The 16,777-nt window shown below is 46.6% G+C and overlaps 6 protein-coding genes across 6 annotated transcripts; 1 reads left to right on the plus strand and 5 right to left on the minus strand.

Annotated features, from left to right (window-relative positions):
* Positions 1–313: 313 nt before the first annotated feature.
* N7469_007090 (alpha/beta hydrolase) lies at positions 314–1,166 on the minus strand (the record flags this gene model as incomplete). Its single annotated transcript, XM_056646008.1, has 2 exons — positions 314–649; positions 708–1,166. The coding sequence occupies 2 exons, from the start codon at positions 1,164–1,166 to the stop codon at positions 314–316; spliced, it is 795 nt and encodes a 264-aa protein (XP_056499449.1).
* Positions 1,167–1,789: 623 nt separating this feature from the next.
* Positions 1,790–2,998, minus strand: N7469_007091 (carbon-nitrogen hydrolase family protein; the record flags this gene model as incomplete). The annotated part of the gene is made up of 3 exons (XM_056646009.1): positions 1,790–2,067; positions 2,136–2,460; positions 2,522–2,998. 3 exons carry the CDS (start codon positions 2,996–2,998, stop codon positions 1,790–1,792), a joined length of 1,080 nt encoding a protein of 359 aa, XP_056499450.1.
* Positions 2,999–3,236: 238 nt separating this feature from the next.
* On the minus strand, positions 3,237–5,852 carry N7469_007092 (fungal specific transcription factor domain-containing protein; the record flags this gene model as incomplete). The annotated part of the gene is given in 8 exon segments (XM_056646010.1): positions 3,237–3,800; positions 3,855–4,304; positions 4,355–4,687; positions 4,735–4,797; positions 4,848–5,508; positions 5,566–5,643; positions 5,676–5,776; positions 5,787–5,852. 8 exon segments carry the CDS (start codon positions 5,850–5,852, stop codon positions 3,237–3,239), a joined length of 2,316 nt encoding a protein of 771 aa, XP_056499451.1.
* Positions 5,853–7,250: 1,398 nt separating this feature from the next.
* afeA (adenylate-forming enzyme AfeA) lies at positions 7,251–9,211 on the minus strand (the record flags this gene model as incomplete). The annotated part of the gene is made up of 3 exons (XM_056646011.1): positions 7,251–7,674; positions 7,739–8,859; positions 8,951–9,211. The coding sequence occupies 3 exons, from the start codon at positions 9,209–9,211 to the stop codon at positions 7,251–7,253; spliced, it is 1,806 nt and encodes a 601-aa protein (XP_056499452.1).
* Positions 9,212–12,181: 2,970 nt separating this feature from the next.
* N7469_007094 (integral membrane protein TmpA) lies at positions 12,182–13,519 on the plus strand (the record flags this gene model as incomplete). Its single annotated transcript, XM_056646012.1, has 1 exon — positions 12,182–13,519. One exon carries the CDS (start codon positions 12,182–12,184, stop codon positions 13,517–13,519), a length of 1,338 nt encoding a protein of 445 aa, XP_056499453.1.
* A 2,164-nt stretch (positions 13,520–15,683) lies between these two features.
* N7469_007095 (uncharacterized protein) lies at positions 15,684–16,136 on the minus strand (the record flags this gene model as incomplete). Its single annotated transcript, XM_056646013.1, has 1 exon — positions 15,684–16,136. The coding sequence occupies one exon, from the start codon at positions 16,134–16,136 to the stop codon at positions 15,684–15,686; it is 453 nt and encodes a 150-aa protein (XP_056499454.1).
* Positions 16,137–16,777: the final 641 nt, after the last annotated feature.

The raw sequence follows: 16,777 nt of genomic DNA on the forward strand, positions 1-16,777 counted from the left end.
CGGACCTTGTTGTCGCCTTGGGTTCTTCGTTTTTGTACTCGCAGCCTTGTTGTATGTCTCACATTCGACAGGGGTCTTAAATAAGTCCGACAAAAAGAAAGTACCAGACCCAGGAGTCAAGAGAAAATTCATGATTAGGCAAATCTCATAGCATCCTTTCAATGATAGACTAGTTTGAACTGAAAACTATATCTACTAGGTCGTCTGGAAAAAGACTGTCAATCTCCCTCTATGTGGTTGTATTGCCATATCTTCGGCAATCACACTGGCAACAAACAAGTGGATCGAAAAAAAAAAAACAAGGTACCAATGACTAAATAGTCGCTCCCGCTGCTCGAAGAATGCAGTCCACGATGTAGGTTGGGTTGCTCAAAAAAGGTGAATGCCCCTCGTTGCATCTCTCAACACGAAGGGCACCATTGCCCTGCGCTACCATTCTCTCTTGGAAACAAGAGGCTAAAGCCTGGTCATTCTCACACACAATATATGTGCTGGGAATTTCAAGATATGCTGTGTAGGTTACTGGCACAGCTAAAGGGGCGCTTGGGAATGATCCCAGCAGAGAGACCGCTTTCTCTGTATCAAAGGGATCACAATCATTATAAAGAGCAGCGCGACAGACATCTCCGTTCAGTATCGTCGAGCCGTCCTAAGTATTTATTGTCAGCGACTTCAAATCGCTAGAGAAGATTGAAGAGACATCTTACCGGTTGAACTTGGACTCCACCGTGTTTTTGCTGCAACTCTTTTCGCTGCTTATCTATCTCTTCCTCTTCGGGGGTCGTGGGTGTCATCTGCCCGACGTAACTTTGACCTTTAGGAAGAGCCATTGCACACATATAGACGAGATGAAGGACTGAAGCTTTCAGACCTTGCTTCTCGCGTTTCTCTTGCCCGAGACCCTTCACAGCTTCGGACATAGCAACTCCACCAAACGAATGAGCAACTGTAATCACATTCCTGCCGACATCGAGGTGTCTCATTATTACACGACGAATTTCTTCCGCGTCGTATTTCCAGGTTGAATGTGGTGGGTTGGAGTCGATGGAAGGAAGGTCTACACCTTCTGCTTCGTATCCCAGCGCTCGAAGGCCATCAATAACATAATGATAGTGTTGCGGTTTATGCCATGCACCTGGCACAATAACAATAGCAGGTTTGGTCATTCTCAAATATCTTGGCTGCCGAATTTATCCGGAAGAAAAGTCCGCATGGATTTCACTGACGACAGGAAATCAATGATCTTAAATATTGCAGTTTTTCCTTCGCCAAAGTATCGACTCCGCCATTGTCTTGCTGACTGGGTTGGATAGACCCATAAAAGGTCGTCACATAAGAATATCATTGGGGCACATCCTACCAACGGAGCCGATTGCTTGTCGGCTCCGCACGAGGCTCCACCCCGGATACTCAGAATCTATAAACGGGCCCTGTGCTCATGTGGACTAATACTTTCACTTTAATTATTGTAAGAAGATGCTAGATTCCATATTTCTCAATCATGCAGGCCAGAGACGAGTGCGGATACCCATACAGTGTTGTAAAACTTAGTTTGAGAACTACCCTTCTTTCTACCACCTCCAAGCCTTCGGGATGATAATAGAAACGAGATGCGGTAGAGCAAAGCGGTCAGCAAGTCGTCTCAACCTTATGTTACACCACTGTACATTGTGTCGACCAATGTGTTTGTCATAGAGGGATATGTACATAGAGCTATTGAAAGCTTCAAGCTACACCCACTCATTCTGGTCACCTTAAAAGGTGCTGAAGAGAATTTCATCTTCTCACCTCAAAAAGGCGGCGGGCTCAGATCCAAGCCTTCGACTGTCAACTTGAAAGCATCGTTTCTGGAGTAGCTACCAGCAACATCCATATCCAATCTGCCACGCTCGCAGTCGTCAAGGTCAATTTCATGGATCAATAGGCCATCCTTACTCGATAACTCGGTCGAAGTTGACTCGGAAGAGCGTAATTTGTCATCGATGCAGCTTTCCCAGACTGGCTCGGCAATAACTTCACCAAGGGGTCCGACGATACAAGATCCGCCCCGGGAAATATATCTCTCTCCTATTTGCGACACACATTAGAACAATTTCCGCGATCCACGAAGAGGTTTTTATGCCGGAATGTCTTACCATCGGCTTTATCCTCGGCCTTAGCATAATCGGTAATCCAAGAGGGCAGCTCATTGTATCGAACACACTGGTTCGCAGACAAGACAAAAGTGCGGCCTTCACCTCCAATTGTCCGCATGAGTGGTAGCCAAGTATCACGACTGTCAGCCGTTGGCGCCAAATAGATATTCACATTCTGAGAATAAAGACTTTGGCGAAGCAATGGCATGAAACTCTCCCAGCAGATTGCAAGACCGATGGTGAGCTTGACACCGTCGATCTCAGTGGTAACTGCTTTGAGGGTCGAAGCTGAACCTTGTCCCCAAACAAGTCGCTCTGAACCGGTCTAAGAGATGTCAGATTCTATCTTCTAGAGGCCATACACACTCAAGAAATGTAGTACTTACAGGCATCAGCTTTCGCCTCTTTCCGATAACACCAGCCTTTGGATCCACGAACAAGCCAGAGCAGTACAGCGTACCACCGGCTTTTTCGATCAAGCCCGTAGCGATAAAAACACCAGTCTCTCTAGAAACCTGTTCGAGAAATTCTCTAGTCCCATCTCCACGGCGATCGGATCCCTTAGCCACGGGGAGTTTACGATCGACCCAGTCATCGCCTGCACCGGCGGGGGTATCGCCGAGGTCTACGGCGGCTTTGAAGTACTGTAAAAATTGCTCACGGCCATGAGGAGCTCTGGCACCAACAGCAGTGCCGAAGTCACAAGTTCGAGGATATCCACCCAGATAGGCCTCTGGGAATAGTAGAAGTTTGACGCCTTGAGAGGCTGCATGCTCGGTAATGCTTTTCAGAGCGGCGAGCGTTGCGGAGAGCGAGGTAAGAGTGCGGGCTTGCGCAACCGCAACAGTCAATTTTTGAGGCATTTTTTTTGGCAAATTGTGAGCCTGATATATAGACCAGAGAGGAGGATGATTCGAAAGAACAGAATTTCAGATTGGAGAAGACAAAAGACCTCGGGATTTGCTGTTATTCTTACGAGTCATCATCGGCGTGGGAGCTCCGATGTGGAGCCGTCGCTGTCGGAGCCAAAAGTCCGAAAATACACTGTTGATGGATGGGACGATACACCATGTCGATTCTCGCATCGGTCATATCTTATTTTTAGAACTCAGCAGAGCCAAATAAAGATGGAAAGATCAGTGAATCTTCGAATGTCTCATACTCCTCTTCCAACTCTTCCACACCCATACTGGCCATGGGATTATGGAATACTGTTCCTGGGAACAACGAGCAATGTTCAGAGCAAATATGCTCGCCAGTTTCATGCTCCATAGGCTCTTGCTGGGACACTTTCTGAGGATGCTCCATGGGTGTCGAAAGGAAATCGTCAGTAATAATCTCTTCAAGCATCCGCAAGACCACCCGATTTTTGACAACAACTCTCAGCCAGTCCATCTGTGATTTTATGTACGAAGCTGCATCCACGGATATATGTTTCGGACTCGGATTCACCTCGTATACGGGTATTTCTTTAGCGAGTATATCGAAAATATCACGAAGGGGCTCAGCTTGAGCCCAACGCTCAGAGAGAATGGCTAGACTGGTCGAGCATGCGCGTAGTGCTTCCAGTACCTCTGGCGATTTGTATGCAGATGATCGACAAGGAATTGGAGTTGCCCAAAAGCAATAAAGAAAGGTAACTCCGACGTTAAATTGGCTCAAAAGCTGCGGAAACATTAGCCATTTTCATACTTGACTCTATAGCGGTGGAATGCATACCCCGGGCCATAATTGAGCCGTCTGTCGATCTTTCTGAAACTCTCGGAAAGTCAACATGATCTTGATACTGGCTTTCACTGATCGATCGCCAAATATACCAGAAGCTGTCTCTTTGGTAGGTTGATGCAACAAGAGGATCGTGTAATTATAAGCCATACCGACCCATCGATCACTCAAATAACCCCGAGAAGATCTATGGCTTAGGCGTTCGATATGTGTCTTCCAAGACTCTAGTTCCTCTAACATATGCTGTCTCCACGTGGAAGAGGCATCTATTTTGTGGAAGTCAGATCGCATCATTGTGCTGATGATTCGCGACTGAATGCATCTACAACGTATGAGATGAAGGGTTGGCGAAATGCGTGTTCTTTGAGACAAATCAGATGCTTGGATTTGATTGATTGCTGCCGTATTTTTATAAAGATGGGTATCTTCAACATTCGAAAACATCTAATTGAATTAGCCTACATACACATTCCAATCAGATAAAACAGCCATACCTCAACAGTGATATGCTCGTCGATAAGGTTATTCGGAATGTGGTAAATCCAACTAATCAGTCGATCCAATGCGTATGCTGACCAAAAGACCCTTCGACGTATCTGGACTTCAAGAGAAAAAGCAGGAAAAGAGTCTTTGGGCTCGGTATCAGCCAGATGGAGCTGGTTGACGGCACAGTGGCGCATTGTTGACGACACCATAGACACAATCATTTGTGAGGAGGACGAGTGAAGAGCATGTAAAGTCAAAACAAGATATGCCTGGACATGCAATACTGGACTAGGATGCGTGAAAACGAGGGGCAGAAACTTCATCGCCGCGTTATATAAAGACTAAACATCATGAGTTTCTGTTAATTCGATTTTCGAAGAGGACTTACTTGGGAAGTTGAAATATCATTCTGCGATACTTGCGGAGTAAGTAGTATACTGACAGCTTGTACCTGATATTGGTTAATCTCTCAGCTGAAAGCGTGTCCAGATAGCATCATACCATCACCACGAAAAAATCTTTCCATCTATCTTTCTGACCTGCGGTAGGCTCTGTTTGCCTGCGAGATTTCCATGACCTGTACCAATCCAGAAACGTATCGACGTGAAGGAAAGGATATCGCGGGTTGACTCGTTGAAGATAAATCTCGATCAACGCATCACTAACAGCATCGGGAAGATAGATCGAGTTCTCGGGAGTAATCAAGTCAGCTACCCTGATAGGTGGAACCCGCACATCGCGAATGTCATTGATATTGGTGGTATTCTGTATCCCACAGGGGTTTCCGCTCGAAAGAGCAGCTAATATACTGATCAATAGGCTAGAATGGCCACACCGATCAGCAACATCAACTCCTTGGTTTAGTGGCCCGGCTTGAGTGGGGGAGAGAAAAGGAAAGTTGGAGGTGGGACACGCCGGAATAATGTAGTTGTGAGTAGGTTCTGTGCCCGATCCTGATAAGGCACTAGGCAAATGATGCGAAGGGGTGTGTGTTCCAGGTGTATGGTTGATTGCCGTAGACATGTGCTGCAACCTAGGGCCTTCGTCGCCACTCCATGGATCCCCCGCAGGTGTATTCTGTGAACCATGAGAGATGCCTTGGCTTGGACCTAAGGATTGGGCTTCGAGCTCTGCAACCCTTTCTTGGAGAGATCGAGTATAGCTAGGGTATGATGTTAGCACATATATTGAGGGTATCAGAGTCTGTTTCTTTACTTACTCCGCACTGAATCGATATCTTCGATCAATAGGCTCGCTGGAAATACATTCTGTTGAAGTATACCAATTGATAGGTATCCTAATACCGAAAACAAAAGTACGATCTCATACCTGTATGTGCTTGTGTGCAATTCTCGCACGGCCGCTTTTCGCCGCACTAATAGAGTGTAAGCCTCGCCATTTACAATCATTAAATTCATTACCAGATATGACTGCACATACTTTTTGTTTTCGTGTTCGACACCTCCGACAGGCTAAAGTTTTCTGCTTCTTTGCGGGCAATTCCATGCTTGCTTTACCGAAGTATCCATTGACATCGGTCTGTCGGCCCCGATAATCGGAATTAAAAGGCCAGTCGGCATGGATTTTGCCGATGACAAATATGTAGTGCACCTGCCAGATCGGGATACGTCACGTGGATCTATGGCCATCGTGCATTTAGAATGCTAGGAGTTAAAATTATCTGTAATCTATATTTCATACTCGAAGTATGGCATATGTATAAACTGTGCATTTCATTGGGGTTTCCTTGTTATAGGCAGACGTTTACCAAAGCCAGATTCTCAATAATTCGATAATGCATGTTACTTGAATAGGAACTGTCAAACTAATAGCGCAGTGGCTTTGTGGGTCCGTCTAACCAGGGTGGTTAGATGGGCTACTAAAGTATACATTCTTACGGGCAAGGCTGGGCTAACAAGGCTGTGGACAAGTGCAAACTTTGTACAGAGTACATAGTACTTTGTGGATCGAGTCAGAAAACATGGGGAGCAAATAGAGATACTCAAACGTATCACGCTGAAGTAGGTCATTAATATTGGTTGTACTGTACAACATTCTCGACCTTGTGTACGGAGTACTCCGTATCTGAAATTTGTTTTGTCCGGAGAGTTTCAAAACAAGACCCCTTCGGACGTATGTTAGACAACTTATTTAATTTTCCAAGGAGTAGGGTCCCAGGAACCAAGAAGCCGGCTAGGTGACACAAATTTGATCTCGATCGGAGGGGCCGAAACGCCGCGTGGATGCACGGAGTGCACGGATATTGCGGTGTGGTGAATGTTGCTTTTTTTCCTGTTTCGCAATACCCATTTAAATTGAGCGCGTGATATATGGAGGGGACTCATTACCATGGAGAGATGTATGCTTATTGTTCAATTCATAGCTCCTAAAAAAATAGTCAAGGAATACTAGTGATTCAGAAAATCGGCCATAGTGTCACGATTTATACCCATTCATTTTTTTTTTTTGAATTCTATTGCCAAGACAAAACCAATTCTAAGAATAGCTATAATTATTGTTTGCAGATAATACAGATCAGTCCTCAGCAGGACAGTCTTCAAAGAAATCTTGAAAGTTGTGTGCCAATTAAAAGATCATCCAAACATGAAGCAAAGAAGCGGCCCTGATTAACGATAGATTGAAGTACATGTGTGTGTACAGTATGTGGTATCAAATTAAAAACGAAAGTCAACTTCCCTTGTCTCGCCATTTCTGTGAACCTGAAAATAATTCCTCAACCCATAAATTGCACGCGATCAAAAGAAATTGTAATCAAATCGTCCGTAAACCCTCAAAAACATAACTCCGTGTCCCCGAAATAGAAACGACTCCTAGAAAATCCCGAAATAAATTCGTTTAAAATGTAAACGCCGTTGGCTGCTACAGTCATGGGCTCATTCTCGTTCAGACAGCGACGCGCCCTTCAGGGATGACGCCGACTTGTGGCATATCAGCACTAGATGGAAGCGGTGGCGTCCCAGAGCCATCACTGCCTGGTAAGCGTGATAGAAGAGAAGCAACCATCTCACGATAGACATTCATCTGAGACAATTTGTACCGCTGAATCTTGCCGCTGGGAGTGCGTGGGATTTCCTCGACGAAAATGACACCTCCTTCTAGCGCTTTGTAGCTCGCCAGACGCTGCCGAGCAAATTTGTAGATCTCTTCAGCCGACGGCCTGCTGACTGACGGGTCTCGTGATCGTACAACAAAGGCACGCGGCACCTCACTACTACGATCTCGTAGATTGACTCCTGTCACAGCGGCATCAATGATGCTGGGGTGCTGCAGAAGAACAGCCTCAATCTCAGCAGGGGCTACTTGCCACCTAATTTCAATCAGCATTAGTACTCTTCATTTCAACAAAAATGTTGAAATAGATTTCCACTTACCCTCGAACCTTGATGAGCTCCTTACTGCGGCCTACGATAGTATAGAAGCCATTTCTCTTATAGGCAATATCGCCTGTATGGAACCAGCCCTCTGGGTCTTTGGCATCATCGCGGCCTTTGTAGGCTAAGAGTAAGCCGGGACCACGGAGTTGGAGTTCTCCTTTTTGCTCGTCGCCTTGCACAATCGCACCATACTCATCAACCAGCCGCACCTCGTACCCCGATAGCTGAGAGCCGATGCTACCTGCGTCGCCATACTGGCCGTAGCGAGTCTGGAAGGCGACACCAACCTCCGTCATGCCCCATAATTGACAGGCAAAAGCCATTGGGTGGAGATTTTTGCGGAATTCAACTATCGATGTGCCATCAATGGGAGCCCCAGCAATGCCCACATAGCGCAACGATTGCAGATATTCCGCAATGGGATAGGAGGATCGGTTAAGGGAGTGTATGATTGCCGGGACTAGGTAAGTCTCGGAAATTTGATATCGATGAATGGTTTTGAGGAATTGTATGGGCTCAAAACGTGGCAGGACAAAGAGTGGATGTCCATATCGGACAGGGAATAAGTGAGTCCATAATGCACCGAACAAATGGAACATAGGCAATGACATGAGCCGACTAGTCAAGTAGGGGACCTCATATTGGATCGAGCGATGGTGGGACACAATGGCATGATGGGACAAGATGGCCGCCTTTGGTAGACCACCAGTGCCGCTAGTGGAAAACATAGCGGCTGGTGTATTCTGCGCGACCACCGGATCATTAAACATTATCCATCCATTTTCCCCATAGTCCAATAGATGAGCAAAATTGAGATGCGGCGTATCGCCAACGGCAGTCGAATCGCGTCGCACTGGATATCCCAGTTCGAATTGCAGAAACAGCCGTGCGCAATGATCCACTGCTCTTTCATCTACCAGACACACACGACCAGGGTGCATTCCTCGCTCGGAAGCAACTTTCGAAACCATGGGGAGTGCCTCATTTGTCGTTAGGATAAGCTTGGGCTCAGCCAAGCTTATAATATGGTCCAGTTCTTGCGGTTGACTGCGGGGATTTGATCCCATGTATACGCCACCAGCGCCGATGATACCGAAAAAGAGGGCAGGGTATAGAATCTGAAGATGAGACAGAACCACATTAGTACTTTTTTTTCTTTCGGAGGAATTCTCATCCAGGCTAGTTCTGGGTGTAATCTTTGGCACTCACGCTATTTCCCAAATGCAAAAGCACACAGTCCCCAGGCTGCACACCACATGCCTTGAAGCCAGCAATCAGGGTTCGAGTTAATTGACGGAACTGCGTGGCAGTGAAGGAGCGTGATGGATCTTCCGCGTCAATGAACAGTGGTTGGCTTTGATTGTACAACGTTGGTCCACAGAAAGTAAATGTCAAGAGGTCCGTATAAGTAGTTTGATGAAGTAAAGGGTCTGCGCCAGCAGGCGAGGTCTGGAGATCCCATGTACCCATCATGATAGACTCAAGAAGCACCACAATGAAGATCAAGGATTTTACTAGTTTGATCACCTTAGTAGAATCAGACTAGTATGTGGTAAATGATACTGAAAATGGGGGAGCACCGGGTCTATAAAAAGGATGGGAAAAAGAACAGGAAGATAAGAAGGAGATGATATATTTGACCAATCCAGGAAAAGGTCCCCCTCGTCAAGGGTGACCCTCCCGCACTGGCACATCTACATGATTTGATTTTCTTGAAGCAGGCGCGATCCTGCGAAGTGACGGTGGAGGCAGACGCGACTGATTTGGAATACTTCCTCTGCTTACTTAATGCGGGATCCACTCTGATCCTTTGGTCACACTATGACTTTAACGTACTACTGTGTAAACCATGCTATCTATGGGTATTTTTGATTCATAGAAGCGATGGTTGGCGTGCAATTATTGAAGTCATACTTCATGTGAGCTCATTTTGACTCGCGTCACTTTCCGCGTAGGGACACAAGCAGGTGGTGTTTGATCATGCTCATCCGGTTTTCCGGCTGACGCAGGGATCTGAGCTGTGATCGAATCCCAAAACCAGTGCAGCGGATCGTGGCTCCACATGTTCGACGCTAATTAATTAGTGGCGCAACTCATGCGGGTGCCACTAGTCGCATAATTGCACCCCTTTCAATTATTTGTACTGAGCCCAGCTGAGCCACAGGTGAATATCACTGCTACAAATAACGCGGTCAAAAAGGGAAAGGCTACTGGAAGTGAGGCGCAGGCTCCCTATGTTCCAATAAGCAGACACCCCGTGCACTGACAGTCTCCAGCTTTGGGATCGAGATCTGCCCTATGATCGACTTATCGGTTCTCCTGTCACTCCATATAACTTAGATCTCCATATTTTTTTCTATAATATGCTTTTTTTTTGGCCTGGGCGCTTCCTGTCATCCAATGCAACCAGCCCAATCAAGATTGCAGATCTCTCTTCATCTGTACTCCGTAGTGTAAATCGATTCTCCCCCACGAGACGAAATCCGGATCAGATCTGAACCGATGAAGATCTTTGCGTGGGCCCCGGAGCGGCCCTCATCCAGTACCGTCAATGATGTCGCCACGGATGAACTCTCTCCTTCTGCCAATTGATACCCTGATTTTTGTTTTTCACCCGCCCTCTAGTCCGTCTTCACCCGGTGTCATTTCTGCCTGACGTCCCGCCATCGATGCACGATTGCAAGGTGCTTCCTCTCTCCTGTCACGGATCCGCAGGGCCGAAGAAGGGAGCCCCGCCTTCCACTGGGTTGCGGTTCGATCGCAAGCTGAACCCGCTTCCCCGGGTGGAGAAGGGAGATCCGATCAGGTTGAACACTATTGAAATCCCTTTGACTTTTTCCTTATATCCCATGTGACAGGCAAATCTCTGATCTCTCGTCGGTGGAGAAATACAAGACACCCAGTCAAGGAGATGTGAGATAGCTTGGTCTCGACAGAATCCCCATCCGCTCGCGACTAGTGATAACGTGCACCACTTTGATGCGGTATACGCAACCATTATCCAGTACCGCGGGTTGCAGGGGGACCCAGATCCACTGAGATCATCCGGAAACCCCGTTCCCACACCATTGGAACCCAATGCATGGAGGTTATAGAGTGGGCTTGTGATCCCGCTGCACGATAGGATCGACTGCACAGGGCACCGTGCAGTGACAAAAACAAATGAGACAGAACGAACCCAAAAAGAAAATAGAGTTAAAAAAGGAAGAAGAAAAGAGAAAGAAAAAACAAAAAAGGGAGTTAATCGGTAATCATGCAATGCACGAGAAAATAGCCGCCACGTTCCAGGAACCTGGTCTATTGTCTCTGTTTGCAGCCATGACGAAAGGCCCCTTTGTCGAATACAATGCCGAGTTCGAGAATGGGTAATACGGGATCTGATCTCTCATAGATATCCCTCGCTCATTCGATTGCGCAGCCTTGAAGATGCTTCTTTTGGAAACTTTAGCTGAGAGTACTCAGACATCTTTCGCATGCAACTAGTGCTCGGTAGAAATTGCATAGTAGTGGCAACGTGCGGAGTGATGGCGAGCGAGTCTATTCTGGACGAGGCCCAAGTCAATGATTGTAGACGAATATTTGTGCTGATTGGGTTGCATTCCGCGGCGGGATCGACTGGGTCTGCGTTGGCATCTATCATTCCCTATTCCGGTCGACTCCGTTCCCCGACACCTAGTGACTAGAGGCCCACTAGAGTGCGGAAAGTTCTCCCCAGCACGACCCCATCCATAATGGCATGATCGATAGTCGTAAGACCAGGCCCGCTCGGGAAGAGAGACAGAGATAGCGATGTTGAGGGAGCTGAATGCAAGGGTGGAGGTGGCCGAATCAGCACGTTCATTGGCGATGGGAACGAAGAACTAGCAACAAGAATGGGGCCTCGGGAATTGATAGTGTCATACACTGTCAAACTATGAGACGGTATTTTGTCCACTTGATTGTAATCAGACTTTGTGATCGACCGAATGCAGGATGGACAGAAGGGAAAGTCACTAATAGATCAGCGTCCTTGGGTATTTCCTGCTTGGGACGAAGACAGGAAAATGAAGCTGCAAAAATCAAGGAAATTATTTTTTATTCCCAATAAAAAGTGGCTGTGAGGGGAGAAGGGAGAAGGGTTCAATAACTCGAAGTCAATAATTGGAGAAAGGAAAGAGGAGTGTCGTCAATTCAGCTTCCTCTGCAGTTTGCCATTTGCATATCAGATTTCGACAATCCTGCGGAGTTTCCAATTCTCTCAAGGAAAGAGTGAATTACCAAGGTAATTACATCTCGGTCGAATCTTCCCTCTCAAGAAACTTGGAGCTGCTCCAAGCTGGGACTTTCTCAGTCAAATTAGCAACTTCTTCTCTTGCTTCTCCCTTTTCTAGTCACCTTTTGAACCCGAACAATACCAGGCTTTCCCAGTCATGTCGGACTCGGAGAAAACCCCCACTTCAAATGCCTTCGCCTATGGCAAAGGCACTCGTCTTTGAATCGCCTGTCAGTAGCGAAGAAACCCTCACGGATGGCATCTTTGATGAGAAGAAGTATCACGAGCGAGACCACTCGATGAGCTCCTTCGATATCTCAAGTCCCAACCAACGCAGCGACGTTGAGTCAATAGACCTCGAGGCGCAGACTGTACAGAGCAAGCCAAAACGGTTTGCCAGCTTGCGATATGCAGTCCTGACTCTATACCGCCGCCTCTTCACATTAGTTTTTCTCGCCAATATCGGAGTCTTTGCTTGGGTCATGGTCTCGGACCGCAAGCTTATTGCTCTAGTCAATGCAACGGCCGCTAATCTGCTTGCTTGCGGACTCGCACGCCAGCCACTGGTCATTAATGCTATATTTTTCGTGGTGTGTTGCATTCCTCGGTCTGCACCGTTGGTCTTGCGCCGGTGGGCGGCCAAAGCCTACCACTATGGTGGCGTGCATAGCGGCTGCGGGATTGCATCCTTGGTTTGGTACATTGGCTTCATTGGCCTAATGTCACAGCAATACTGGGGATCATCAGCAACCAATGCAGCTGGCGCAGCAACTGTCAGCTTTTCAGCCGCCCCAATCACGCTGGCTTACATCATCCTCGTGCTGTTGGTGGCAATCCCTGTCGTGGCACACCCCACGTTTCGGTCGAAGCGACATGATTATTTTGAACTCACCCACCGTTTCTTGGGGTGGATAGTAGTTGCATTGTTCGTTGCGCTGCTGATCGTTTTTTCTCATGAGATTACCCGAGCCGAGGGACTCTCATTGGGCCATTTTCTGGTGACCTTGCCCGCATTTTGGTTCCTGATGGTCACGGTGGTCGCCATCGTGCATCCATGGTTGCTGCTGCGTAAGGTGCCGGTGCGGGCCGAGGTGCTTTCCACCCACGCTGTGAGGCTGCACTTCAACTATCGACCCACCTCGTTTGGGAAGGGCATTTCGCTGTCCAAGAGCCCATTACGTGACTGGCATGGCTTTGCGACGTTTCCCGATCCTGCCCCAACAGACAAGGCAGAAGCTCCGGGCTTTTCTTGTCTCATATCCAAAGCAGGCGACTGGACAACTGATTGCATTCAGAAGCCACCAACCTACCTCTGGAAGCGCGGGGTGCGCATCACCGGATTCGCATATGCCATGCGTGTCTTCCGGCGAATCATAGTCGTAACGACGGGTTCTGGCATTGGTCCCTGTCTCTCTTTCTTTGGGGGACGAGAATCGACCGGCTCTTCGGGTTGTCTGGCAGACTCGGGCGCCCTTGAGGACATACGGTCAAGGGGTACTAGACCTTGTGCACCATCTGGATCCTAGTCCGATCGTCATGGACACAAACGAATGTGGACGCGTTGATATGGTACCAATCGTGCAGCGTCAAGTCCAACAGTTCAACGCTGAAGCGGTGTGCGTGATCAGTAACCCTATGCTGACTCGCCGAATCGTCTATGAGCTTGAGGCGCGCGGGGTCCCGGCGTTTGGGCCAATTTTCGATTCATGAAGTCTCTTTTGATTTGTTATGGTCGTTCATTTGCGATTCTGTTTCAGTCAGACCATCTATGTATGGGATCTAGGGTGTCGGTGTCGGTGTCGGTGTCGGTGCTTTAAATTTGTGTGATGTTCGGATTTTGATTTACCTTGATACCACCACGTTCGGCGTTTTATGTTCATTTTCGATCTTATTGCCAATTTGACTCAAATTAGAATTCAACAATTTGTCTTTCATCTTCTTTGTCTGTTTCCGTGCCCGCGATGATGAGAAAAGAGAGAGGGGAACAAGTATTGTCATGAATTCAGGGGCCGTCCCCAGTGGTAGACCCCCATAAAAACAAGTATGATTTGGAATGGCCCGTGGGAAATTCCCAGTGCACTTGCATTAAGGCAACCCATGCAACCATACATACAACCAGAATCATGCAGCAAACTCTGTATGGAATTCCAAATCTCCAGACTCCACAGATGTGGGGGGTCTATCCATGATTGGCCCCTCAAATTTCCCGGAGATAAAAGGATCGGACCTTTTCACGAAGGTTGGTGTCAATCTATAATTTATAATTTCTGTTTTTGAGGATGACCGAATTGTTTCACCACAAGGCCCTGGGAAATTAATACTGTATAGATTGATCCTGATCTTGACTGGTGTGGCTGTGGTGTTTGTAGTATGTAGTCCATGAATACTGCGCTAGGACCCCCACTGATGCGCCAATTAACGTGGAGACTACTCCATACCCTGCGAAAATCAAATCTCATTGTCCTATAAAAATCCTTCGTTTGTTTGATGCAGGTAGCATCCTGGTTGCCTTGACAAACTGGTGAGAATGGTGAGACCACAGGTTTCATTATTTATGAGCTTTTCATTGCCCGGCCGTAAATAATTGCGCAGGGCTTAAGTACCAGCCACAGTTAGCCCGGTGAGTGATCTCCGTATCTGCAACCTTGGCGGAAAGGAACGTCGAAATATATATGCTATACTTTTACGTTGGAAATATATTAGCACTGGCGTATTAATCTTGATTCTAGCATATCAATGCTCGACCAAGGTCACTGGCAGGGTAAGGATTTATTTCAAACGAACATGCACACAGCAGGTATATATATATTAGTTTGAAAAATAGGCATTTTTCAAAAGTATGTGCTCAAGTGAGCAGATATTATTTAGATGTTTGTAGGTAGAACAACTTCCAAGTTGTTCTACCTACCAAGGTTGATATTGCTCGATCATCTTGAATCCATTCAATATGATCGACCTCGAACCTTGGGAGTAATACCTTAAGAACCTTCTTATGGAAGAGAAGACTAAGTCTTCTTAGGCACTACCTAGTACCTAGTCGATGTAGTACATCAGGAGACCGGTGTAGGAGATCTTCAAGATCTCAAGTTTAGACCGTGAAGATTACAATGGCCATACTGGTATCTACCACGATCAACTTGAAGTTAATCTCAAACTTAGGTAATGAAATGTACGGATTATTAGCAGAACCTTTATGAACTGGAGGATATTGTGTATGATTGTCCTCTTTTAGGATTGAGCTCTCCGGGACCGGGAACTACTAATGATATTAATAATCCGACTTCAGGAGACTATTGGAACCTCCCACAACAGTCGATACTAGGAAGAACTTGCCAATGTCGCTTAGAAAAGAGCACTACACATAAATATCTCAGGCATTTCATCTCATTCAGGAAGTCAACGCCTATTATTTATTCTCAACTATCGAGGTAGAATCTACAATTGACGTGGATAAATTGCTGAATTGATATTGGGGAACAATGCCTTCATAACCATATCCATTTCTGTCAAGTACAACTATTTAGGTGTATGTATTGGCTGCAGGTATTGAATTTCAAATTCGAAGCTTCGTGATGCTGCCGCTGTTGGTCATCGAGTAGAAGGATCTTGACCGCGACTCAGATGGACTCGAGTAGGCCCTTACCATCATATATCAGCCCCTGCTATCTCCGAGAGGGCCCGTGTGACTTACTATTGAGTGGAAATCAAGATAAAACGTTCATTGGGGGACTGGTCGAAAGCAGCAACTCTCAGGTTGTCACCGTCGGTTCGCAAGAAGTAACCGGATTTCTTTGCAACAAGCTCATAGCTGTTCTTGCCTTCATCGGCAAGCTCAACGGTGTAAACCTCTTCCTCTTCCCCGGCGAAACATTGAGCGCCTTCCTGGTCACTACAGTTGATATATCCGCCGAGAGTGTTGTGAATCAAGAAGTCACGCTTGCTGTTACCGGTGGGCGTGAAGAACCAAGTCTGGCCAGGATGATTCTTCTTGGGAGAAAAGCTCAGTGGACCTTGTCCTTCGGTTTCACCCAGGATCTCATAGCCTTGGGATAGCTCGGATCCAATAGTGTATGTTCCCTCGTTCAGACTGAGGGCTGACTGGCAAAGGGCTGCGAGGGCACCGAGGGCGAAGAAAGTTTTCATTTTAATGAGAATTATTGATTGATTAACAATCGAATGTGTGGGAGAGAAAAATGCTTTGAGTGATTGGCAAAGGTGCTTATTTGAAGATTTAACTCAGGAGTCCCCGATCAATTTATAGAATTCTTTTTGTTTACTTTTTGTGGTTTCCTCGTTCAAAGAGCTCGTGATGACCATTCTGCAATGCATAAACTATTGATATGCACGTTCAGGTACTACCTGTAAAAGAGGGTGCTAGTGTTACACAAGTCCACCACTTTCTCTATGTAGGGATAAACTCATAAGTTACATCATGCCTGAGTAGGAATGTTGTATTCAAAACAACCTTGGAAATAGTATTTCTTTACCCTACTTGATCGGTATCGAGTTATAACCAAGGTACAATTAATGATTGAAGTTACCTCCTATAAAATCTCCGATTAAGATTTACTTTTCGAATTATTGGTGATGGTTTGGAAAGCAAAGTAATACGAAATAGTCCGGGGTATTCAGGTATACATTTTGTCTTACGATTGTTGGGAGGCTGATGGAGCCCTGGCTGGCTGGAAATTTTGAAATCAGTGCTTCTTCTGTGCCGATTATGTATTATGCACCATGCAAGATCATGGAACAACACTGTATACCAACCACCTGAACAAGAAACT

Source organism: Penicillium citrinum, assembly GCF_028827155.1.
Source record: "Penicillium citrinum strain IBT 23319 chromosome Unknown utg000006l:1.0-3011923.0:1.0-3012962.0, whole genome shotgun sequence".
Lineage (NCBI taxonomy): Eukaryota > Fungi > Ascomycota > Eurotiomycetes > Eurotiales > Aspergillaceae > Penicillium > Penicillium citrinum.